Source organism: Ascaphus truei, chromosome 17 (assembly GCF_040206685.1).
Source record: "Ascaphus truei isolate aAscTru1 chromosome 17, aAscTru1.hap1, whole genome shotgun sequence".
NCBI lineage: Eukaryota > Metazoa > Chordata > Amphibia > Anura > Ascaphidae > Ascaphus > Ascaphus truei.
The window spans coordinates 27,766,409-27,792,343 of NC_134499.1; the positions used below are offsets into that span (position 1 = coordinate 27,766,409).

General features: G+C 43.4%; 1 protein-coding gene across 10 annotated transcripts in view; it reads left to right on the plus strand.

The window, feature by feature from the left end:
* Positions 1 to 25,935, plus strand: part of USP19 (ubiquitin specific peptidase 19) — a 58,645-nt gene that overhangs the window by 4,743 nt on the left and 27,967 nt on the right. For 3 of the 10 annotated variants that reach the window (XM_075574455.1, XM_075574448.1, XM_075574457.1), the window contains exons 2-14: positions 3,116 to 3,391; positions 10,126 to 10,254; positions 12,850 to 12,986; positions 13,452 to 13,910; positions 14,914 to 15,244; positions 18,289 to 18,445; positions 19,896 to 19,967; positions 20,703 to 20,866; positions 22,742 to 22,956; positions 23,601 to 23,790; positions 24,041 to 24,174; positions 24,839 to 25,003; positions 25,618 to 25,728. In XM_075574455.1, the coding sequence (XP_075430570.1) occupies positions 3,250 to 3,391; positions 10,126 to 10,254; positions 12,850 to 12,986; positions 13,452 to 13,910; positions 14,914 to 15,244; positions 18,289 to 18,445; positions 19,896 to 19,967; positions 20,703 to 20,866; positions 22,742 to 22,956; positions 23,601 to 23,790; positions 24,041 to 24,174; positions 24,839 to 25,003; positions 25,618 to 25,728 (2,406 nt within the window). In that variant the 5' untranslated portion in view covers positions 3,116 to 3,249. The remainder of the gene's footprint in view (positions 1 to 3,115; positions 3,392 to 10,125; positions 10,255 to 12,849; positions 12,987 to 13,451; positions 13,911 to 14,913; positions 15,245 to 18,288; positions 18,446 to 19,895; positions 19,968 to 20,702; positions 20,867 to 22,741; positions 22,957 to 23,600; positions 23,791 to 24,040; positions 24,175 to 24,838; positions 25,004 to 25,617; positions 25,729 to 25,935) is intronic. The other 7 variants (XM_075574452.1, XM_075574456.1, XM_075574450.1 and 4 more) reach the window with 6 other exon arrangements.

Here is a 25,935-nt window from a genome sequence, read left to right on the forward strand (position 1 = left end):
GTAAGGCTAAAGGAGACCCTGCCTCAAAGAGTTTACAAGCTAAGGCTGTGCTTATAGTGTCCGGAGACGCGACGTCGCGCCAAAACAAATACATCGGATCCGTCGCATGTGCTTATAGAAAGCGCGAGAGCTGCAAAAAAAATTTAAGCCATTGAAATTTGTTTTGGGGAGAGACAGTCGCCACATGTGACTCTCTACACCAATCACAGAGCGCCTACTGCACTCTGCCAGCCCCCTTCGTGATGTCACTTGACTTGACGCCAGCGGCGTCGCTCCTAACTAAAGTGCAACTTTCGCCAGTGACGTCATCGGTCGCGTCGCCGGCACTATAAACGCGGCCTAAGTGTTATGTTGGGAGAAAAGTATACAGGGCCTCTGTTTATTAAAACAAATACTGTACATATTACCTGCGCTCCTCCCTTTTTGATGTATACAGCTGGTAAAAGGATTGGCCTTACATTTATGGGAGACAAAGAACAATTCCTGCACTCCTACCAATTGGGATAAAATATACTAGTGGCATTTTTATATTTTGAACCTGTCTGTGTAACAAAGGAGTCATTTGGTTGCATCTTTTGATCAAAACCTGTTTCGAAGCCTGCCAACAGCCTCTGTTTATTAAAGGAAAACTATGCACTTGACACACACACACACACACACCTACACACACACACCTGTTGTAGACAAATGTGTCTGAAAATGTAAACACTCTACAAAGCGTGCCGCAGTTCAATCGGAGCCCAAAGCATTACTTATGAAAGTTTGTTTTTAATATCCAAAAATACAACGCTTAGATTACAGAATGATTATTACAAGAACATAGTTACAATAAATGTAGAAAGTTTCTGAAAATAAAAGGATAAAACATACATTTCTTATACAGTATATCAGCAGCGCGCAAACTTTTCCCCGTGCGCACACCCCTGCCTGTTCTCCTCTGCGGCTCACATATTCCCCCCCCCCCCCCCCGCTTGGCCCCGGTGTCAAATGACGTGCCGGGTTGTGACGTCATGTGGCCTCGCGGTGTCTTGACGCTGGGTTATCATGAAGACGTATCGCTGGAAGGTAAGTGTGTTGTAGAGGCCTTGTGCAGTCCCCCGCAGTGCAGTCCTCCCTTGGGGGAGTGCGCGGGACCTCTATAACTGCTGCGCGCCCCCCCCAGAACATCTTGTGCCCCCCAGTAGTTTATTACCATATGTCATGGGTAATTCCCAGAGAAGTCCTTGGAGTAGAAGAGAATTCACGTGTTCTGATCCCAAAACACACCTCTGTTGAATCCCGATTCTCATAACACCTTACTAAGACTTATGTATTATTCTTCTTCTATTGAAACATAAGCCCACCCCTGTTGTAAATCGTGTCTGTGTACTTAACCTATGTGCATACAAAATTTGACAGCCTGACGTCTATTTTTTGCATGAGATACAAATCTGTCCTTAGCATCTCCTAATCATCAAATGTTCGTCATGTCCCATGGCACTCTGCAGAACCCTTTCGGGAATGCTTTTCAAGTGGTATTTCAAAAGGTTGTCTAAGACGTTTGGCTGTGACCAATGCCGCCGGGACATTTTGCCGCGATGTCTGCTCCCGCACCCGACCCTAATAAGCCAGGTCTGTCGCACCCCCTCCAACAACTGCATCTTTAACTGTCCTGCACGGGACCGTTACACTGCCAAGGCGCACCTATTTAACTGTGCCATGCGACTTTTAAAGATGGCGTGTCTGAGCGGCCTGTCTAGGCAGTGTTTCGATCCCGTGCGGGACATTTAAACTTGCAGTTGTTGGATCGGGCGGTTGGGACATGGAGTTGGCAGACCTTGCTTGGCTTGTTGGGTCGGCACAAGAGCAGACATTGCAGTGACATGTCCAGCGGCGCGCTGCCCTGCGTGTTTGGTTCCCGACTCAAACTACCCATTCCATTTAAAAGGGATGGTTTATTTTAGTTTCAGGACGGCCATATTTCAATCGCCACTCTGGCAAAAAAGATGTTCTTATCACTAAATTCTATCAGTTCTAGGAATTGGGCCTGTTTAAGGGTTTAACAGGTCATAAAAGCATTTATTGTATTTTTAAGGCCATCTGTAACCAGCGTTAACCCCTGAAGTACCTGATTGAATAAAATACCCAATATCTCCATCATATTATCATGACAGGAGGCTTGCAGGCAGTCTTAGGAGTAAAAAGTTGCAGCTGTTTGTGGATGAAGATCTGATGAGGTGTTGCTGTGATTACGTAGATGGCAGATGGATATTCAGAGATAAGAAAGACTTCTTATCTGTATAATATTTGTAATCCCGTAAGCTTCTAATTATGTGCAACACAACAGCACCAGACATTTGGGTTGTCAAAGCATTTCAGTTGCAGTTGTTTTTTGGAAAATAGCTTGTATATCGATGATGCCAGCCTGCATAATTCTGTCATGGCTTTTCTTAAAGTTTTGTAAGGGTTCCTCAGTCTGAGCTAAACTTGCATATATCCACATCCAGGCCTCTGTCATACTTCATTGTCATGGCAGATACAAATCTCCAATACTAACATCACTAGAAAAAATATCCACTATCCACATCTAAGCACCTCCCTTTCAAAATGCTGTCAGTTTAAAAAAAAAATAATAAAGAGAAGTGTATAATTTAAAATATGCTCGCACTTCTCGTAGCGCCCATCACTTCTTTGGCAGAGAGGATTAAAGAGCGACGTGGTCCCCTCAGGTGTTTTGTGAAACAACTCCACACCTCTGATGGGGAATTTCTAAATGCAGTGTTCATATGTCGGAAGTGGATTATTTTCTTGTGATGTTCAGATTTCATGATGTTGTGTTCAGCTGTCTTGAGATATTGGATGCTAAACACATTTTAGCTCTCACAAATTTAATTTAATTCAAATGAAATCCAGATTCCAAGCAAACTGAGTTCATTTTATACCATATTTTGCAAAATATTAGAACATCACTATACAACTTGGGATCTGTAACCCAGGCGGCTTTTCGTGTGTTCTAATATTCACGCTACGAGCATATACAGAAGTATTTAATCTCCCATATCGTAAGAGAAAATTATCACGTAGAGATAAGTGAAAAGGGAGATGTACCCCTAAAATGTCAGTTTTCTCTTTGCAGATTTTGTTTGTTGACGGAGAGTTTCCCCACATAGATTCGCCAAGATAGCTGGCCCAGGTAGAAAACGTCGTTCCCCAGACCCAGACTCCGTTACAGACCGCGGGGGCCCATTTGTTTCCACAAAGCGGCAGAAGATGTCACATCCTGCCGAGAGCACTGGCCAGAGGAGAGTGACCCGCGGACTCGAGGATGCAATCAGCAAGAAGAAGCAGAAAGACAAGGCCAATCAAGAAAGCAAAGATAGAAAGGTGCCGGCCTGCAGTGAGTCCAAGAGAGGTGAGCTGGAAAGTCTGTTTATTTTCATCATGGTTAACTTGTACATGCAGGAAGAAGCAACAGGGTTAACCCAGTGTTCCAGGTGCTTACTGGTATAGATGGGTAATGTTGCTTTGCTTCACTGTACTAGCTTTGCACAGTACAGGCTGTGTAAGGAACCTAAACATAAAGGAAAGGTTTAAATAGCTAAATACTGACACAAGATAGGATGCAAAGGATGGTTGCCACCATATGTAGTCTATCTTTATAGTTGCTGAGAGCTGAAACATTCATATGCACTTGATATGCAGCAGGTAAATTACTGAATTTCAATATTTTCGTACAGATCAGTAATGAGATATAGATCTAACTATTCACTAACCCACTAACATGTACACACACACACACACACACACACACACACACACACACACACACACACACACACACACACACACACACACACACACACAATAAAACTGCAAAATGCTTGAGCAGATATATCATGGTTGCTGCATGGCCTTTCCCTTCCACCAGCATACTTTGTTGATGATGGCGATTTGGTGCTGTATAGGCAGAGAAAGGTGCGTCTTGCACTAAATGTGCCTGTCCTGTACGGCACACCTGTGAGCATGTGACCTGCATACCGGACAAGGGTTAATACACAACCTGCAAGCTGACCCACTTTTCATCTTCGCAAAGGTCTCTCAAATGAACAATATCTTCCCTCAATCCGTCCCCATATACCATCTGTCACGAACAGCACTCAAGTGCGCACATGACTGAGATATACAACCAGGGTTAATACACACGGCTACTCTAGCCAACTCGCCTTTCTCTACCGCAAGGTACTTTAAGTTAATATCAACCCCTTACGCAATCGCAATCATATCTATCCGCTGCCATCAGCCGAGAAGTATGTAAATATATATTTGCCAAGGTCTCAGGTCTCTCCATTATAGAAAAAACTATATGCACTTAACACACATCTGTTGTAGCATAATATGTCTGCCAATTTAAATACGCTCTACAAAGCATCCAACAGTTCATTTAGAGCCCTAAGCATTACTTATTAAAGAAATGTTTAATATATAAAAAGACACTGTTTGGATTACAAGAACATAGTTACAATAAATGCTGTGAACAGTTTCTTAAAATAACAGCATAAAACAGAAATCCCTATACAGTATGTTACCATATGTTATAGGTTTCCCCCCAGAGGGGTCACTGGTGTAGAAATATGAAAATTCTCGTGTTGGATCCCAAACACACCTCTAATGAGATTTCATAACTCCAGGGCAAGCCCTATATATACACACCATTCTTTTCTCATTGAAAACAACATAAGCCCACCCCTGTCGTAAATCCGCTGCTAGGTTGACTATTTTACAACAGAGGGAAAAAACTCGTAAAAAAGACGTTTAAGTTCCTGCCTCCAATATATAAAGACACTCAGAACTTCCTTTCTCTAATACTTAGACACGCTTGAGTCATCTCAATAGATTCAGGTGATTATGACGGATGTAACAAGACTAAGTGAAGACTTATATTGGATTACCAAGTTGAAGTTTTGCCTCTCACGTAGGACTCCAGTCAGTCTATGTACACATAGGATTTGTTTGTCCTCTGGTATTGCAATACATAACCAAGTGGCAATTTATACTTAAGGGATCCATGCAGGAGTGCACCCATTCAAATGGATTTTCCCTCTCTCTCTTGTTCCTCCATGTTTTGGTTGTGTGTAGCTTCCTAGGAAGCAACTATCCTTGGGTAGCACCCTATCGGTTTAGAGCAAGTGTTCATCATCTACTGTCTCTATTGACCGTGCCTTACACTAAATAACGACTTACATTGTTTGCTGTGGGTAATGTGTGTGTTACAACAAAGCCTCCTTTATAAAATAGCGCAGAGTGCCACACAGGAATATTGTAGATTACATTATCTGTGCATGACATGTTTTTTGTGTTCTCTGATGTGCCATATTTCATTTATTAGGATTGCTCTCACTTTTCCATTTCCTTATTTTGCAAAACCTTTTTAGCCAGAAAATGTCAACCCTGAACATCCGTTTTTGTTTTGGTGCTCTTGTGTTTCCATTCTTTGTTAGCTTAGCCGGATGATTCTCTGCGGTACACCTTTCATAATTTACTAAAAGACAAGGCTGCACGGATTGAATCCAGGGCTGAAGCAGTGGTGGAATGTTGGGTTCGTTTACCTGGTTGGATCCCTTGTCCTTTTTAATGTTGTTGCTCTGTTCCTGTAGCTCAATGCCCAATGGGAAGCGTTTTACAACATAACTGATTTAGCCTCTTGTAGAAATGTACTTTACAGGACTGATAATTGTACATTTCTATTTTTTTTTTCTATAGTAATGTGATGCAAAAATCTTATCAACATTCAGTGATTACTTTAGGGGGCTTCCTGATTTAGATGGTGTAATAGATGATAGAAGCACAGCCCAAATCCAGGAAACAAATATTCCAGGGCAACTCCAGATAACATAAACTATTTATTTCACAATCGGCTAACACATGGCAGTGTAGAAACGCGTTTCATCCAGATGGACTTTCTGGACGAAACGCATTGGTGCGTTTCCACACTGCCATTTGTTAGCTGATTGTGCAATAAATAGTTTTTATGTTATCTGGAGTTGCCCTGGAATAATTGTTTCCTGGATTTTGGCTGTGCTTCTATCATCTATTGCTGCTGCTACAAGGATTGCACGCCCTGGAGTGATTGCTGACTTGTTTTTATCATCACTGGCAGGTAATGGGCAATAGCCCTATATTATTTACCTTAAACCAGTGTTTGTTATGCATATAATTCATTAATGGGAAATGTATACAGTGGCCAATTATTGGGGTAGTCAGGTGGACTCCACTAGGTCCTCATCTCATGAATTGTTTCTACATGGATTCAGTTAACATGGACACTTCAGAAAATACTCTGGACATGAATTGAAGTTTATGTTTTAAAAGAAATATAGAGCAAACATGTTTGATCACCATTCACCAATCAACGCTTCCTGATTTTTTAATTTTGGCTTTTTTTGTGAAAAGCATTGTTTCTTAGTTATGCAGGGGAGCGCAAACTTTTTTCCCTGTGCCCTCCTGCCGGCAGTTCCCCTCACTCCGCGCCCCCCCCTTTTACCTCGGCTCCATGGCGATGTGTCTAAGAAGCCGCCGGAGCCAAGGTAAGTGAGGTTTAAGACGCCTTCGCTGCTTCCCTGGCACTTAATTTTAGTGCTTTCGGGTAGCGCACAGGGCCTCTGTAAACACTGCGCCCCCCGCAGTCAGTTTCGCCCCCCAGTTTTACTTTGCGCCCCGCCTCCCCTTATCGGCATTGGCATTTGACGTTGCGTCACAAGAAGCTGCCGGAGAGCAGGTAAGAGAAGCTTACAGAGGCTGGTGCGCTCCCCCGGCATTTAATTTAAATGTTGTTGGGGAAGAACGCAGGGCCTCTGTAAGCGCTGCTCTCACCCCAGTTTGCACACACCCCGGCCCTAGGGGTCCATGAGGTGTCTCCAAGGGGTTCGCCAAAAACAATCTAATGGCAGATCCCAGCCATTATAGTGGATTCCTGAGCTGTCGATTACGGCATGAGCTTGCAAAGTCGCTCCCCACAATGCTTTGCATCCACAGTAGAATGGCTTTGTGGGGCGTGACTTTGGAAGTTCCGGCAGAAAAGCAGAGAGATTTATGTATTAAGCTTCCATGTGTTGCTATAGCAACCATTTAGAAAATCCCAGCACTTCTTCCTTTGAAATAAGCCGCCATATTGGGTGCCCTGGGAAGCAGGATCTTTGCCGATCGATCAGCAGCTTAGATAAACGCATTCCATGTAAGGAACTGCTGTATTTGGTGTAAAAAATAAAAACGGACAAGAGGCTATGCCCCTCTAAAAAGAGGAAACATAGTTCTGTTAAATATTGAATATATTTCTTGCCTTTAAGTGTATTAAATTACTTTCTGTTCGTTTTTGACCCATTTAAAGTCTTGCATTTTGCAATGGGTCTGACGTTTATGGGTGCTTCGGAGTTTGTGCATTTCCCAATTTTTGCCATGAGGTTTGCCATCAATTTTCTAATCAATTTTTACTGGGGATAAATGATGCATTTTTGGCCTCATTACTTGGTCAGGAGAGAGAACTTGAGGATACGGCTATTTAAACGAGCATTGCTTGGAAATCTGTTTCATTAAAGCAAAGCATGCACTATGTGCGGTCTTGCCTATTGCCATCTTTTTGCTGGGCTACTTGCTACTTGGATGCCTGAATGTCGCACGGCACAGTTGGTAATGAATACATGCATTTACCACGTGACGTGCCACTGTTTTCACAGTGGAAATAATTATGTATTAAGTACTATATAACAAAGCTTTGTTGCCGTGTGCTAGAGCAGGGGTTCTCAACTCCAGTCCTCAAGCCTCCCCCATCCCCCCAACAGGTCAGGTTTTCAGGATATCCAAACTTCAGCACAGGTGACTCAATCAGAGGCTCGGTCGAAGATTGAGCCACCTGTCCTGAAGCTGGGACATCCTGAAAACCTGACCTGTTGGGGGGGGGGGGGGTAGATGCAGGGCTTGAGAACTAGAGTTGAGCACCCCTGTGATAGAACTGTTACAGTGCTGGGCGGAATGGAACATTTGGCTGCCAGCGTTTCGATGCCCGGACACTTGCCACGCGATGTCCGCTCCTGCACCCGACCACCCGCTGTCCGCTGCACACCCTACTCAACAAGCAAAGTCTGGTCGGTCGTTCTGCCAACTGCATGTTTAAATGACCCGCTTCACTACCTAGACAGGCCGCTCTGACGCACCATCTTTAAATATCCCGCGGGACATTTAAAGATGGTGCGTCGGAGTGATCAGTCTGGGCAGTGTAGCTGTCCCGTGCGGAACATTTAAACATGCAGTTGTCGGGTGTGGCAGACCTGGCTTGTTGGGTGTGGGAGTGGACATCGTGGCGAAATGTTCCGGCGGCGTTTTGGTCGCGGCCAAACTTAGACCGGTGCTCTGTGCCAGATAATACACATTGGCTAGTATCATAGTTTTACTTAGCAAGAGGAATCATTGTTTCATTGTAATAACTCCAGTGCAAAGCCCAGAGTCCCTAGACTTGTGTTATCCTGACAATTTAAATTGAGTAAGCATCTTGTTTGTTTAAGTACATTTGACCCATGCTGCTTATTACATGCACTCTGTGTCTATTAATTAGAAATATAGAAGCAGAGGGATTTTATTATAACCCTCTTGAAGAATGGCTTTAGATTTGTTCTGGGGGAATGGATATAAACATCAGCGTGAAAATAACAAACTCCTTTTTTTTTTTTTTTTTTTTTTTAATTCATGCAAAATCCTTTTCAAAGCGGTCTTGGTATCCATTTAAACAATTGATTTAATTGAAATGTAAATAGTACCTGGAAAAGACCTAATGGCAATAGATTGATGTACCTTCAGTACTGCAAATAAACGATCTACTTTTAACCCCGTCACTGCCAGAGGGACCTTCTTGACAGTGCATTGCAGGCGTTTCTGATGGCTGTCCCTATGCTGACTGTGTGATGGTGCCGAGGGTATGAAGTGCTACTGTTATTTACAAGGCTACAGTCCCGTTTCTTTAAAGAAAACTTGATTTTTATAAAGTTTGGTCACTTAGTCTCTGTAGAGTATAAATGTGTAAATATTTAAAAAAAAATAGTCTAAATTCTTTTTCTGACCTCACTCTTTCTGGTCCATGGTCTGGTTTATGTGGTCCAGAGGTCTCTCCTCCCTTGGCGATGTTCTTTCCTATCTCAGACATATCTCAAAAACCCTCTTTTTATTAGGCTGTTATTATTCATTGAAATGCTTGTAATCTTGAATTTTGCGTTTGAGAAAAAAAAAAATAGTCAAAATAGCTGTGTATTAAAGAAGCAATCTAAGCCAGTTTGTTTTTCCCCCCATATTTTTTTCTTCTTCATTGTTTTTTTTTTTTTGAATGCAGGGTGTCTCCAGAGCTGAACCCCATTCATTTTAGCTCCGGAGACCCTCTGCTTCCATAGGTACTTACCTGCTGTTGGGGGGGTGCCGGAAGTCACTCATGGGTTCACTATATTGCTGCTTTTCAAAGCTAAAAGGAAGCCGTGACATCAGGTGGAGGTTTCTATTGGCCGATGCGACGAGGAAGCTGAAAACTGCAGAGGTACCGGCACGCCCTTCGGAGGGAAGTATCTCCGGAAGCAGGGGGTCTCCGGATCTGACATTGAGGTTCAGCACTGGAGACCCCCTGCTTCAAACTTGTACTAATAAATGAAGATGAAAAAACAGCATGGATTGCCTCTGTAACAAGACATATCGAGTTTGGGGAAAGAAAGTGGCAAGACGCTTATTTTAAAGATCTATGCTCGCCGAGGGTCTTTCAAGTGGTCGGATTTCTGCTGTCTAAACTTACATTTTTTTTTTACACTTTTATAGTTATCCGAATACGACACGAAGTAACGAATATTTAATCATTTTAAAAGCGTTCCTCCCCTTGTGCAATCTCCCGTCTGCTATATTTTGCGCTCATCATTGTGCATTTATACTGGTTCTATATTTTTTTTTTTTTTTTTTTTCTCGCTGTTGACTATTATCCTTGTTTTTGTCTTGTTTGACTTTGGCAGTGAAGGTGTTAAATGTCAATGACATCACTTTTTTTTTTTTTTTTTAAATGGTCATTTCTGAGCAGAACCTACCTACATTTTTCTGATGTCTGTCTCTTTCTCCCCAATTTTTCAGACATGCTGATTGACTGGAAGCAAAATTCCGGGGAAGTTATTGTGAAGTTGAGTCCTGGGTCTGGAGTTACAAATGTGGAAGACATCGATGCGGAATTCACAGACACTGACTGTGTCGTCAGCTTCCCAGGTACTCTGCGTAAGAGGACGTGTGGCATGGTAACAGCCGTGCACACCTGGGTTAATAAAACCTGCACCATGTGCATCAAAGAAAATGAGAGTGCGAGAGAGATTAATTGGAGCGCACGCTCCATGATATGAAAAATAAGACGTTTGTATTTTAATCTATAAAAAGACGATTGCTCATTTTATAAGACGAGTAAGAACCTCGCAATAACTTTGTCAAAGCAACAGGTTGCTAAATGTCACTCACAGAAGAGGATTCTAATTACGGGCTGCCACCATGTGTCTTGTTTTTCTTCAGAGAATTAGGCTACTAAATAGCAGTCATTTCCAGGAGGTGACATAGCCCCCGCTGTTAATAGTCCAACCACAGAACCATATGGAAAGAGAAACAGTTTGTATAATAGTCCTAATATCAATTGGTCTCCAAGTACTCACTTTGTTTATTCGCTCTCCGTTTAGTGTATGAGACCCGTGAGGTCATCAATCATACATGAAATCGGCTTTAACCGGGGGGGAAGCTATAGCCCGGGCAAAGCCCTGCTGACCGTCTCTCTCCTGCCCCAGATAGAGGGTGAGATGATGGTACATGGCGGGCTGCCACAGTGAAGCAACGGTGGCAGCCCGTAATTAGAATCCACTTCTGTGAGAGTGACATTTGGCAACCTGATGCTTTGACACAATTATTGCGAGTTACTTACTCTTGTCTTATAAAGGGAACAATTGTCTTTATAGGTTAAACAAACTTTTACTTTTCATTTTTATGGAACGTGTGCTTCTCATTTATTCTTTCTAATGAATCTTCTGTATTTGGTCCATCTACAAGAGAAGCCGTCGCAAACTCCGTTGCATGTATTTGGTCTCACCTGCAGACTTCTTTTATTAAGAAAAAAAAATTTCTTGTATATTTTAGTTTTTTCCAATTTTATTTCCCTGTTTTTTCACTTCTGTACATTATAAGTGCATTTTTCACTGTGATTATACACTAATATTTTTCAACATGTTATTTAGTCATATGGTTTAAACTAAACATATCAGTTTTGGTCTGGTGAGTTGATTTGTGCCTCCCACTGGGCTTTGGTTGAAACAGCAATCTTTTGTTGCATACACCTAGTTAATACACTGGCAACACAAGGAAAAAGACATGCAGTCCATTGTCGGTGCAACAGGAACAGTTCACAGGCATATAATATAATTTCCTATATGTCCCCTTGAAACTGAGCAATTAATCTTGATCCTGGGAGTATAGTGGTAATCCTTGTATTGCTGCTCAAATATGAGCTAAGATAGTGATAATTAGTATATTTAATAACCTATGACTCATATGATAGTGGCCGCCAACATAACAGACTTAAATCATAAAGTGGGATTTATGGAGTACTGGGGAGGCACAACCACCCGAAGGTAAAGTGCCCCCTTTTCACCACCACACTCAGATAAGGCCACTTAGAGCATATAGGTTATACAGTTTATCACAAGCAGGAAAACTCCACAGGAAACTCACTTTTGGTAGAGATGGAGGCCAAAGTAGGTACACAGGAGCTCATTTGGTGCGTGCATCCAGCTTGATTGAAGATTGATAGCAGGGAAAACACCTCGAACGAGGGAAAAGCGGAGCACTGCGGTGGGGTGTAGCGCGGAAGAAAACGGCACACCAATAATAAAATCTAAGTTATTGAGTGACTGCGTGAGACATCCAAAAAACAGGAACAAACTTACCCACTCTGACGCGTTTCGGGCTAAGCCCTTTGTCAAAGAGTATGTCATACTCTTTGACAAAGGGCTTAGCCCGAAACGTGTCAGTGGGTTAGTTTGTTCCTGTTTTTTGGATGTTTCACGCAGTCACTCAATAAATTAGATTTTATTATTGGTGTGCCGTTTTCTTCCGCAGTGCTCCGCTTTTCCCTCGTTCGAGGTGTTTTCCCTAATACACTGGCAAGTTGGGAGCGCTGATCAGTCTTCGTGTGTGTGTGTGTGTGTGTGTGTGTGTGTGTGTGTACTGTATGTATATATTCTATATACATGTGGTGGTGCTACTGTTTTGCCTTAATACATAGACTGCAGAATGACAGTTTAATGGTCCATCATTGGTCGATCTCTTCTGTAGAGCCTTAAAGTTGCAATCCTGGCTGCTCTGGTGTTTTTTGCATGATGGTAACCCCACCCCTTCCAGTTTGGGATCCCCCAGTTCACGTGATACCAGTGAAGGCACAGGTGATTGAGTTCCCTCCTGGGGTAACGAAATGGCAGTTTGAACCTCCCGTGTCACGAGGGGCTCCCCGTGACGTGACGCAGGAGATTTAAATCCCAGCACGAAACCAGGAAGTGAGTTACCTTTACCGGTAAGTATCCAAAACACTGGGTGGTCCCAGGAGCTGAAAGTCATGATTCATCTCCCATGGTTCCCATTTTAAACAAAAAGAATGGAGAGGGGTCCCTTTTAGGTGGGATTGCTGCATTAATGTTCAGGTTTATGCTTAGCTCTGTATAATTACAGTGTTGTGTCCTGAAAACTCTGTATATAACAATACACGTGTACATGATAGAAGGGATTATATTTATTCTATTTATGAATATCACACCATACCGTTTTCCTTTGCAGCAGGACGTCAGTGGAGCTGCCATTTTCATGAAGAAATTGAAGGTTCATGTAGCAAAGTTCAGTTCAAGGAGAAAGGGAACTTCCTGCAACTTATTCTGCAGAAGAAGATCCCGTTAAACAAATGGCCGACTCTCCAGGTAATGTTTTTACGAGTATTGTCTCTTGTTTTTCGCTGAATGGGCAGCATGCCAGGGAAGCCGAGTCCTTCCAGTTGTTAGGCGGTATTCCCCTCTTTGATCTGACTGTTCATTTCTCATGATAATGGCAGCAAAACATTCCAGCAACAGTTTATTCTTTTTTAAGCACTTTATTTGGGATCCTCAGACTGTCACCCCTACAAGAGAAATTGTCTTTATTACTACTTTCTTGTGAAAAATGAATCTGTATTGCTATTATTTTGGGGTGGAAGAGGGGTGACTTCGGATTTAACCATATCAACTACTTATGTTTATCTATTTGTTTACCAAGTAATTAAGATGCGACCACCCACTTTTGACTTTGAGAGACGGTTGAAGACACAACTCATTAAGTGCCATTCCCTTTTTTGGTATGAACAATAGCCAGCTAATACATTTTGTCTATTTTATTTTCTTATTTCACAGAAGAAGAAAAAAGAGGCTTCTAAAGAGCAAGGGAAAGCACCAAGCCATAAGGAAAACGGAAAAGCAAAAGCATCCTCAAAGTCACCCCTACCAGAGAGAACCCTGCCCGCCGAGACCACAGAGACCAGGAGGAGTAAAGCAGATCCCAGAAGTGCGAAACGAGGGCAGGAAATAACCGCAAACCACTCCGCAGGGAAGAACAGCGTCCCAACGAAACCTGAACCCCCCTCTGCCGTGCCAACCGGGACACCGGCAAAGCATGGCGGCGGGCTGCACAAAACCCAGTCTCCTGCTGCGGAAAGGGAGACCCTGAACACAGCCGGCTCCGAGGAGGGCTCGAAGTGTGCAAGTGGTAAAGGACCAAGCCGAAGGACCGGGAGAAGCCATGCGGGGGACACACCCCTTGCACAGAAGGGGGTCGGCACTTACGTGGAACAGCAGAATACCAAAGGAGACCAGGTGAGGGAATTCTATACCGTATGGGCATAGTGTGTTTCTTCCGTTCTGGGCCAGGTAGAAAATAAATTGCCCTGCTCTGTAGTATTTTGCTTTTTCAAATCCTAAATCTTCTGTTGGCCCCTTCATTGCGAAGGAGCATATACGTTTGCAAAAGGGGCACTCGTTTAAATAGTGAGTAGGCATGATTGAATCACTGTCCCTGTTCCTAAAATTATACATCTGTACATGGTGCGGCTTTGTCTAGTTACCACATGTAAAGTGTGGCTGCTTCTAAATATAGTCACATTTCGTTTTTTGGGGTCTTGTTCTTTTTGTCTTGTCATGTTGACAAACTAAAATTATGAGGATACTTTGGTTTACATGGTAAATAAAAGAAAATATCATCTTACTGTCTGCTACTTAAACACTTAACCTAAATCTCCCTAACCAATTACCTAAATCTAGTTTAAGTGTAAAAAGATATTGTTTGGTGCAAATCAAGTTACTAATATTGTTCTGTTACTGTACTTAGAAAATTGTTATGAAGATTATACCACTGTACATCTTGGTATTTGTGTGCAAGAAAGTTGCTTTTCTGCTTACAATCAGATAATGGATGAATAGTTGTTGTATTGAAACTACAATAAATAAAAATCACACTTGTGAGCACATTCACATGTCTCCGACAGGTCTGCCATTTTGCCCTTCCCATGATCTCTTAGCATACAATGGTTCCACTGCAGCCATGGATTCTGGGTAATGACACGCAAATGAGCACACCGTGTCACCTTTTACTTCATGTCCATTTTAACATGGACCCCCTATAAACTTATGCCTGCCGTATTACACAGCTTTTCAGCAAAGCCTGGGTTAAGAAGTGCAGAGCCAGTAAACCTTCTCAGGCGGCTAATTCAAACAACTGTACACGTGTATACGTACATCCTGGCTATTCAGTGCAATGTCGCAGGTGTATTTTTAATACCTCCTGAATTTAAAATGTTTTTGTTTGAATTGCTTTTTGCAGGCTGTTTCAGACCAGGAGAAAGCACATCTTACGGACCGCCTGAAATCTCTTCCGTCAACAGTACCGCCGGTGTGTTCACCTGCCGTGGAGAAGCCCAGCGTGCCAGTTTCCCAGGCTTCCGTGTTCGTAGTGCCATGTGGAGAGGTGCCCCCAACAGCTGCTGAGCTTGTTTTGGCACGTCAGCAGGACCCTCCCAAAAGAGACGTGCCACTTGACGTAAAGGGAACGCTCGGAAATCCCCTTCCAAGCGTTCCGACAACAGATGCCGCACCCCGGTTGAGTGAAAAACCAGATTCTACAAAGGAAGAAAGTCCTGAAGATACAGCAGAAGGTAAATGAGCTGATGTGCGCGAAATGTTTGCACTGTCACTTTGTTATTCAGGATGCCGTTTTGGTCATAGCCTGAACTCCGGCGCATTTTCACTCCATAAATGTGAGGGAACTGGTGCAATGAATTGGATTACTCGGTTCATAAAATAACTTGTTAAAACCTGTTGGTGTGGAAGATCGGTAATAATCTTCAGTCCTTGAATAATGCGGGCGGCAGGTTCCAACAGATTACTTCGTTCTAATTTATTTATAAAAATGTTTTACCAGGAAGTAATTGCATTGAGTTACCTCTCATTTTCAAGTATGTGCTGGGCACAGTTATGACAATACATGGTTAAATTAAAAGAACAGAGGTTATACTGTCAATTCACAGGCATTTCATGGACAGACAGTTCGAAAATTAGGTACAGGAGATAAAAGGGCCAGTGAGTTTGATTGAAATAGAGAACCTTCAACATCAGCTAACGGCTCGCACCCTTTGGCTGCGCCAAAGGCTGCCCGCCTTTGGGGCGACGCAGATGTACACTATGGTACTGCTTACATTTTTATTTCTTTTTAGTTGAAAGGATTGCTTGCTGCTTCAAGATACTGTCCACTGCAAGTGTCTTTAAGAGTCAGATTTGTCAGGCATTTGCTTACGTTGGTCCGAATGACTTTATATGGGCAGCCCAGACTAGAATTCCAAACACACGACCGTTTGGAGATATTTATAAGCTTTAGTAAAGGTGCCAGTTATTTTAAATGTGTAAAATAAATCCTCGGTGAGATTCGGTTGAGGCAGGCAGATTGGGACAGGTTAGTTACAGGGGTGTTGAACCCCAATCCTCGAGACCCACTCCCCAACAGCTCCGGTTTTAAGGATATCCCAGCTTCAGCACAGGTGGCTTAATAAGTGGCTCAGTCGAAGGTATCCTTAAAACCTGAACTGTTGGGGGCGGGAGTCTTGAAGATTGGAGTTGAGCGCCCTTGATTTAGTGAATGTGTTCTGTATATAGAATAATTTTAGAACGGTTCAATATTTGAACGCAGTAAATTATAAGGGGGGAATATGTTGATAAAAACACACTTTTTTTTAATACGACTAATATTTTCACGTGTATTTGTGGCCTTCTCTGTGTCTGTCTTTACCCACTTGATGCAGTAGCTGTCCCTGATCATGAAACACTTCATGCCTTAGTGTTGAAGTAGGAGAAAAGGTTCTTCTTAATCCCCTCCCCTCAGATTATATTACCAGCTGCGTAGTTTTGCTGGAGGCCTTAAGGGCAGGCTTTCTTTTGGGATTCATCTATAGGTTTATCATTAGTATTCTTCTGCGTTAATTGAGCAATCCTGAGGAACGTCACACTTAAGCAGCATTTTGGACTTGGCATTTTACATTTTTAGTGGTGGGGGGAGAACCAGAATTTCTCCTCTTTGATTTTCTTCTCTTCCATGGCCTGCAATTTCAAACCCTGCACCGAAGGTAATAACTGAGACTGTTTGTTTACCTTTGGAATGCCACATGTTTGCGCAATAATTAGCACAGCTTATTTCTCATGCAGTATCTATGCGTTCTATTACTGGCTCCTGTTTATGTCCCTTGATTTGCCTCTGCAGAAAGGTTACATTCAAAATATTCTGTAGGACAGAGCAATGGCAGACTGTGACATCAAATAAATAAGTCTAAAAGTACTGTAAAATAAGCATAAAATAAAGGGTCATTCTCTAGATCTAGAACATTTATATAACTTGCAGAAAAGTGATCAAACTGCAATATAGAAAACAGTATTTCCAATGTTTTAGTAGTATTTATGCTAAGTAACTGAGTTTGTGGTAGTGAATGTACTGCCATTTTTTTGCTATACTGAAACTCGCCTGTGCCACTATGCAAAGGGTCTCTAACCCCTTCACCAGCTGAGAGGCCTGCAGGGTAATGCAAAGCAAGTCACAGCCCTGGTGCAAAGCAATGTTACTGGCCTCTCTGGCAGTGATAGTTATAGAGTTAAAGCAGCAATTCCGCCCTTTCGCCAAATCTCCCGTCTCCATTTTTAGGATGGGAATCAGTTGGTCCCCGGAGCTGAATCTCGCAGCCCGGGGACCCCCTGATTTCTGAAATACTAGCCTATAAAGTTACGGATGTACCAGTGTTGCATCCTGATATTTAAATCCCCGTACGTCACGCAGGGTCATCCGTCCTCGCGGGCCAATAGGAAGCCGCAATGTCATCCATGACGCAGGAGATTTAATTTGCTATTTTGTTTCCCCTGGGTGGGGGGTTAAACGCGGGTAGCTTTACCTGTGTGAATCGCTGCTGCTGGGTGGGGGGTTAAACGCGGGTAGCTTTACCTGTGTGAATCGCTGCTGCTGGGTGGGGGGTTAAACGCGGGTAGCTTTACCTGTGTGAATCGCTGCTGCTGGGTGGGGGGTTAAACGCTGGTAGCTTTACCTGTGTGAATCGCTGCTGCTGGGTGGGGGGTTAAACGCTGGTAGCTTTACCTGTGTGAATCGCTGCCGCGGGGTGATTTGCAGTTCAGCTGATTTAATATAATTAAATATTTTATTCAAGTAGTTATTTACTGCTGATGTGGTAACCGTTTTAATGTTTTATCCCTTAATGTAAACACAACCAAATTGGGTCTGTCACTGCTTCGGGTCCACCTCCTATTTGCCAGATTAATGCAGGGTAGATGCCATTATTGAGTAATATTCAATAGATACCTATTTTTATGTTAAGGTAGGACACGGTTTGCTTTCAGTACTTCTAAAGCAGGCGTAGCCAACTCCAGTCTTCAATGGCCCCCGACGGGTCGTTTTTTCAGGATATCCCTGCTTCAGCACAGGTGGCTCAATCAGTCCCAGCACAGGTGGCTCAATGAGTGGCTGAGCCACCTGTGCTGAAGCAGGGATAACCTGAAAACCTGACCTGTTGGTAGCTCTTGAGGATTGGCGTTGGCTACCCCTGTTCTAAAGAGTGATAGAGATTTTGAATGCAATTGCTAATGATCTCTGAATGCCACATGAGCATCTATTTTGGGCGTATGTTAGACTGATTTGTCTATTACCTAGATCCAGAGCCCATAGTGAACCTGACCTTTGTGAAAAATGACTACTATGAGAAGGGGAATGATATGGTGGTGGTACACGTGTACGTGAAGGAGATCTGCAAAGAAACGTCCAGAGTACTCTTCAGGGAACAGGACTACACCCTCGTCTTTCAAACCAGGTAAGAACCTGCTGCAAGAGGGCCACAGAGCTAGCATACACGCTAATTAATGCACGTCGTGGGTTAATAGCTAATCAAATACACGGTGTCTGTGTACGCTTCTGCTAAAGTTCTGCGCACGCTATCAGCGATTTGTATACAAATGCTTATTTTAGTCATGTACGTAGATTGTAAGCTCTTCTGGACAAGGACTCCTTTTTCCTAATGTTAATTGTATGTCTGAAGTGGTTGTTCCCCTTGTGTCGTGCCACGTGTATTACTGCTGCGACGCCCTGTGTACATGGACAGCGCTCTATAACAAGATGTATAGTGCATTTTTGCAGCACGCCAGTGTTTCCTTTCTTTTCCTATAGTGAGCTTTTATTATATTAAGTGAGATTGAAACTCTGGTCCAAGGATACAACAAATGAATGCAATGGTGATTCCAGTTGAAACATGTGGTGTGACCCACTGTCTGCCCATTTTCCTCTCTGCTGTGATATTTCTGACCCCTTTGACACTCTGCTTTCTTTTATATGTATTAAGCCTTGCATCTTTCCCAAGCATTATTACATTCCCTTACTGCAGGGGTGCTCAACTCCAGTCCTCAAGCCCCCCCAACAGGTCAGGTTGAGCACAGGTGGCTCAATCAGTCGCTGCTTCAGCACAGGTGGCTCAATCAGTCCCCTCCAGGTCAAAAGTCAAACACTGACAGGCACTGAGTTTGACGCAGGGGAACCTGGTTCAATTCCTGGTGTCTGCTCCTTGTGACCTTGGGCAAGTCACTTTATCTCCCTGTGCCTCAGGCACCAGAAAAAACATAGATTGTAAGTTCCATTGGACCTGTCTGCAAAATGTCTCTAAAGCGCCACGTAAAACTAGCAGCGCTATACAGGAACATGCTATTATCATTATCAGAGGCTCAGTCAAAGACTAAATGCGCCTCTTGTGCTGAAAACCTGACCTTTTGGGGGGGAAGAGAGGAGTTGAACACCTCATACCTACTTTATTAGCCCCAACCACCTCACATTGGGAGGCAGTTCCACAGCGCCACCACCCTTTCCATGAAGGACTTCCTCACATATCCGCTTGACCTCCCACCCCCCTAGTTACAGCGCGTGGCTTCTTGCTCTAGCACTTCTTTCCCTAAAATATGCTTCCCTCTGCTAAACCTGTATTGCACTATAGCAGTGGTGGCCAACTCCAGTCCTCAAGGGCCACCAACAGGCCAGGTTTTGGGGATATCCCTGCTTCAGCTTCGGTGACTGAGCCACATGTGCTGAAGCAGGAATATCCCCAATACCTGGCCTGTTGGTGGCACTTGAGGACTGGAGTTGGCCTCCCCTGCACTATAATAAAAAAAAGTACAAGTTCCCCTTTCTGCTATTCCCAGTAAGTGCATCATACCACCAGTGATTTACTGCTTCATTCAGACAGGAGGGGAAATATGATCTATTTCTCATGCTTGCAGTGACGCCAATTTCTTGCGACTCCATTTGGACTGCAGGCCGGACACGGTGTTCAGGTGGCAAGTGAAACTCAGGTACGAAATTCATTATTCTATGTGGTATCCCCTTGTAATGCAGGATCTTCGTTTCTTTAGGTTTTCCTGCCCATTTACTACTTGTGTTATTAATCACTAAACAGCAGAGTATTCTTAGCTTTAACTCAGTACGGCATTGTTATGGCTGTCTATGATTATTAAAAAAAAAAAATTTGTTGAAGAAACGATTCATGCCATTCAGTTTTTTAACACAGATTTGAAGCAGAGGGTCTCCGGTGCTGAACCCCTTTTAATTTCAGCTCTGGGGACCCCCTGCTTCCGGAGATACTTGCCTCCGTAGGGGGTAGCCGTTCCGGTTGAGCTAGCTGGGTTTTGCAGTTTAAAACTCCCACGTCACGCGGGCCAATAGGAAGCCGCACCTGATGACTTCGCGGCTTCCTATTGGCCCACAGGGCGCGGGGGCTTTGAAACTCCACCTTGTACATGATCCCTGTTAGCTGAGCGGAGCAGCTACCAGCACCCCCTACGGAGGTAAGTATCTTCAGAAGCAGGGGGTCCCCAGAGTTGAAATGAATCTGGTTCAGCTTAGGAGACCCCCTACTTCAATCCAATGTAAAAAAAATAATAAAAAATGCCATGGATTACCGCTTTAAGGCTCCATCTGTATTAGAGTAAATTTTCCTACGTATGTGGGGTTTTTTTTGTCAGCCTCTGACAGTGTTCTCTCTTTACCACCTTTCCATCTAGCATATCCTGTGCCCTCTTGTTTTGCAGGAATCTAATAGAGCCAGACATGTGCCGGTACAATTTCACAGGCTCTCGCATTGATATCTCCTTACAGAAGAAGCAGTGCCAGAGATGGGGGGGCTTAGAGGCACCGGCAGTACAAGGTCTGCACCCTGCATTCTACCTCCCTGACCTTATGCACAAAGAAAAAGGTGTTGGGATTTTAAAAGCTGTTCTATAGGAAATAGTTATTGTCGTCTGCTTCGCAGCACACACTGAAACATTATTTCCAGGGAGATTTGGTAGGGAATTGTGGGAGTTTCTTCTCTTCCACCATCTTGCATTGGGTTATGTGAATATATTTTGAATCTGAGGACATGGAAGTTAAATGTTTTAGCCAATGGTAAAAGGCGTATTTTCTAAGTAGGGAGAGTGGTTAGCAGTTGCAATTCTGAACACTGTGTATATACAGATGTGGAAGACTTCATTGCTCCCACTGGTAACACATGTCGCATTATAATGCAGAATATCACAGGTTTTCCATAGGATTCAATGGAGGCGATGATGCGGAATCTGACAATATCTCACCATAACGCAGGACGTGTGCTAGAATAAGCCACAAACCTTCTCCTCTGAAGATCCTCTGCTACATAAGCTTTGTGTAGTAAAACATGCCATTGTATCCTACACTATATTTCTTACCGTGTTAGCAGTTAAGCTTTCAAGCTTGTTGTCCATTTGCAATGCTCATACACTTACATTATAACAAAGATGGAAAGCTACATATCAGAGTTTGTAGTTCAATGTCCTGTTACAATACATTTTTAGCGCCTAATATGAAATCACCAGCTCGTACAGGTTGGTATAGCAAGAATATATTTTGAAAACATGTTGGATATACATGACCTTTATATGATGTATACAATCAATTTAAGAAGTCCCCCAACAAAGTGCAAAAACGTACAAAAAGTCTGATCTCGTGGCCGATGGGAGATGTTTCTTTTGATTTGAACAAAGGAAAGGCAATGTAATAAGGTGTAGTCAATAGTGTTAAAGTGTAGGAGATGGTAAATCTTGTGTAAAATATAACTCCACTAAAATAACCTAAATACACAGTGGGGCTGCACCAAGATATACAAAAAAACACAATATAAAACAATTGGAAGTCAACATCCATAAAGTACATCAGATGAAAAAGTTCCTTTGTAGGATAAGGTTACATTTCTTATTCGATTATTGAAGCAAGTCCCAGAATCCTCGATTTCATGTTGCAGGTGTATGCAGCTTTCTGTTCAAGGCTTTCCACTTAGCCTATCAAGAGGGGAAAAAAAACGCAAAAAAACACCCATAGCATAACACAATTTTTAATAACACATAAAAAAAAGTGGTGTTCAACTTGCAGGGTATCGAGGATTAAACAGCTTTTACGCTGCAGGGGCGGGGGGGTTCATTTAGCGGTGTCTCTCTGCACGCTGACCCGATTGTGCTCGTTCTGTGCTGGCGCATTGGTGATGTCACTGTTGGGGGCGCTCTATCCCGATGGTTTGTGAAGGGGAACAGAGAGGCGATACTGCTCCGCAAGGTCCAAAACCCCTACGCATTTCGTGATTGCTATCGCTTCTCATCAGAGGAAAGTTTCTTTTGATACATCAATGTGTACACGTTTGTGGTTTCATGTTAGACGCCCCGTTGTTGATACACTTTGTCCTTGATACACAGCGATGTGAGGGAATGTTGGTGGGAGATTTGTTGACTACTTTTCCCATAAGAAATCCGTTTTGTATATTTTCCTTTTCGCACTAACACCATGGCCTCGTCTGTCAACTTAGTATTTCTTCTTTTTTTTTTACGTTGACTTTTCAGGGGACCAACATTAGGGTTTTTCATAGAGGAAATTGGTGCACCGTGGTTTCAAAAACCTAATTTCTTGAGGTGTATGTTGGTATGGGTGTGACTGTAATGTACATGGGCTTCTCAAAGGTCTCACAAACATTTTTATACATTCAAAACCATCATGGTTACGTGGCGTTGCTGCTTTAGATGCAATTTGCTGCTAAACAGAAACCCTCCTCTCCCCCTTTTTTAAGGTGCAGTGGGTGGTGCAAAGGTTGCAATGCCTGCCGGCCTGACACCACTTGATAAAACACAATCTGGAAGTAATCAGCACCCACTGTGTAGCAAAGAAGAGCCAAGAGTGGTGGAAAAGGAGAAGCCCCGGGCAGAGGACACCTGTCTGGAGAAGGTTTCAACCAGGTCGACAGCTGATCATGTGTCTGTAAAACCAGAGCCGCTTTTAGTTTCGGTAAGCCTACCATGGAGGTGGCAGTCACACACAATGATCGTGGGGTGGCTTTATTCACCTGAACCAGGAGGTCCACATGGAGCTGATCTGTGGTTTCCCCCCTTCCCCCATATCTCTCCTGCTTTGAAAATCACTAATTCTGTCCGGGGGGAAATATTTCCTCCCATAAAGAAATGGCTTCCTGGTAATGCTCGATCCGGGACAGCCAATAGAAAGCTGCAACATTATTGCATCCACGTATCGGTGAGCCTGGCTTAAATCTCCTGCGTAACCCAGGTCAATAGGACACTGCAACGTCATCTGTCGTGGCTTCCTATTGGACCACGTGATGCAGTTGATTTAAACCTCCAGGGAGAACTGCTGGCACCTTCTCCGGTAAGTATCTCAGGACGCAGGGCGGCCCCCAAGAGCTGAAATTATCACGGTTCAGCTCGGAGACGCACTGCTTCCAATACACGTTGGGAAAATAAAAAAGGGGAGCCGGGATGAACTGCTCCTTTAAGCACTGCAAGTGAAACTAGTTTTAAAATTGGTCATAAGCTTTTTGTCCAAACCAGTTCTAGTCTCTGCAGTACTTGACTTTGTATAGCGCTGTGCCCACACCCTATGTAATATTTGTTTTATTTTGCATCTTGCGCTCTCAGCCCAAACCAACTTGCATGGTGCCTCCGATGACGCACAGCGCAGTGAGCAACGAGAATGTTGTGGAAGAGGAAGAGAAGAAAGTCTGTCCATCGGGCTTCACTGGCCTGGTTAATCTGGGCAACACTTGCTTCATGAACAGTGTCATCCAATCCCTGTCTAACACCCGGGAGTTGAGAGACTACTTCCAAGGTAAGTGACTTCATATTCTCTAGACAAGATGCAGCAGCAGAGTGGTTTCACTGGCAACACTGTATATTAATGTTGGCCAAGCAATGAATGGGCTCTGATGTTGGTGTTCTGAACAGCACAAGTGGAACTCTTATTTGCTATCTTGTGAGACGTCTTATTGCTGTTCCTACTTGTAACTCCTCTCATGCTTTACTCGGCGGCTGCTGCTGCTGTCCCACGCTTTACAATTTATTTTTTCCCCCCTTAAAAGACCGTTCTTTCGAATCGGAGATAAACTGCAATAACCCTCTTGGAACGGGCGGCCGTCTCGCTGTTAGTTTTGCCGTGTTGCTGAGGACCCTCTGGAAAGGCACAAATCACGCCATTCAGCCATCCAAGCTCAAGGTGATTCTGGCCTACAATTGTTTGCGACAGACGTGTGATGCTTTTAACATTCTTTACTTTCACCTCATTCCCCCGAGGTACTGAGCTCGCCCCTTCATTATTCAGCAGATATCTTTTCAGCAGTGCTTATCCAATGGAGAGCCTCTCTTATTTAGCTTGTCACGTTTCAAACCTCCCTTAACCCTCATACTAGTGTTACTCTTGATTTCATTTTACTCTTGTTCACATCTTTATTCATAAAACACACCCCTGTATTAGAGATGTATTTATTTTTTCCCCCGGGGTTAAAAATGTTGAATTTGTTTTTTCATAAACCGGAAGGTATTTTTAATTTGCACAACATAATATACAGTGTATAACTTGGTGTACCACTTAAGTAAAGGACATGTGAATTTGACGCCCAGTTCTTCTGTGGTTTTGTAGTAACTGAGGGAAATGGCTATGCGTATCCTTTAATGCATGTTTCTTTTCCGTAAGCTGTAATCTGAACTCCTGTTTAGCTTTACATTTAATATAATTTACTTGTACTAAATAGTTTACCTATACTAAAATTGAGTCCATTGAGTAAATGTCACTCGTCCTCTGCATTAGATACTTTGTAATGCGTTCTCTTTATTCACGATGCATACTTCATATGAAGCAACACTTGCTCTTCTCTGCGCAGGCAATTGTCGCTAGTAAGGCCAGCCAATTCACTGGCTACGCCCAACATGATGCTCAGGAGTTCATGGCTTTCTTGCTGGACGGTCTCCACGAAGATCTGAATAGGATTCAGAACAAGCCATACACCGAGACCGTGGACTCCGACGGCAGACCTGATGAGGTACAAGTAAGCAGAGTGTGGTTTAGCTTCAGTTCTTCCCCTGCACTTATTCGGACTTCAAATACGACCTGGCAACAAAGTGTTTAAAGGAACAATCCAAGCTGGCGATATTGTTTTGCAATTTGTTTTTTTGTTTTTTTGCAGGGGGGGTTCCGGAGCTGACCCCCATTTATTTCAGCTACGGGAACCACCTGTTTCCAGAGATGGTCCGAAGGGGGGTACCGGTATCTCTGCTTTTTAAAGCTCGTGCGTCACATGGACCAATAGGAAGCCGCACTGATGTCACAGCTTCCTATTGGCCCGCAGTGCGCGGGAGCTTTGAATAGCGGCCATTACGTGATCCCTGCTAGCCGAGCGTACCCACTGCGGAGGCAAGTATCTCCAGAAGCAGGGGATGCCCGGAGCTAAAATTAATGGAGTTCAGCGCCGGACGCCCCCTGCTTCAATCCCATGTTAAGATTTTTAAAACAATCACTTGCTTGGATTGCATCTTTAAGACACGTAATATTAAAGGGCAAAAGGTTCATGCCTAGATCCGTTCAGCGAGGGTCATATTGGCCCTTTGCTCTCGTTCAGTTGGATTAAACCAGTGGTTTATTCTCCCTTCTCTCTCGTACTAGGAGGTAGCAGATGAAGCTTGGCAACGGCATAAGATGAGGAATGACTCTTTTGTCGTGGACTTATTCCAGGGTCAGTACAAGTCAAAGCTGGTTTGCCCTGTCTGCGCGAAGGTAAGGACATACCGTAAACCAGACATGTCAACTAAAATCCAAATATTATTTAGTTTAAGGTGAAATGTTAAAGGTTTTCTATAGGGTTTTTAGGATTCCTTGGGTGGTTGTCCTTCGTTTCAGTGTTGCTTTTGTTTTGGTTCCCAATTAGTCTTCTAGGGCCACCAACAGGTCAGGTTTTCAGGATATTCCTGCTTCGAAGACTGA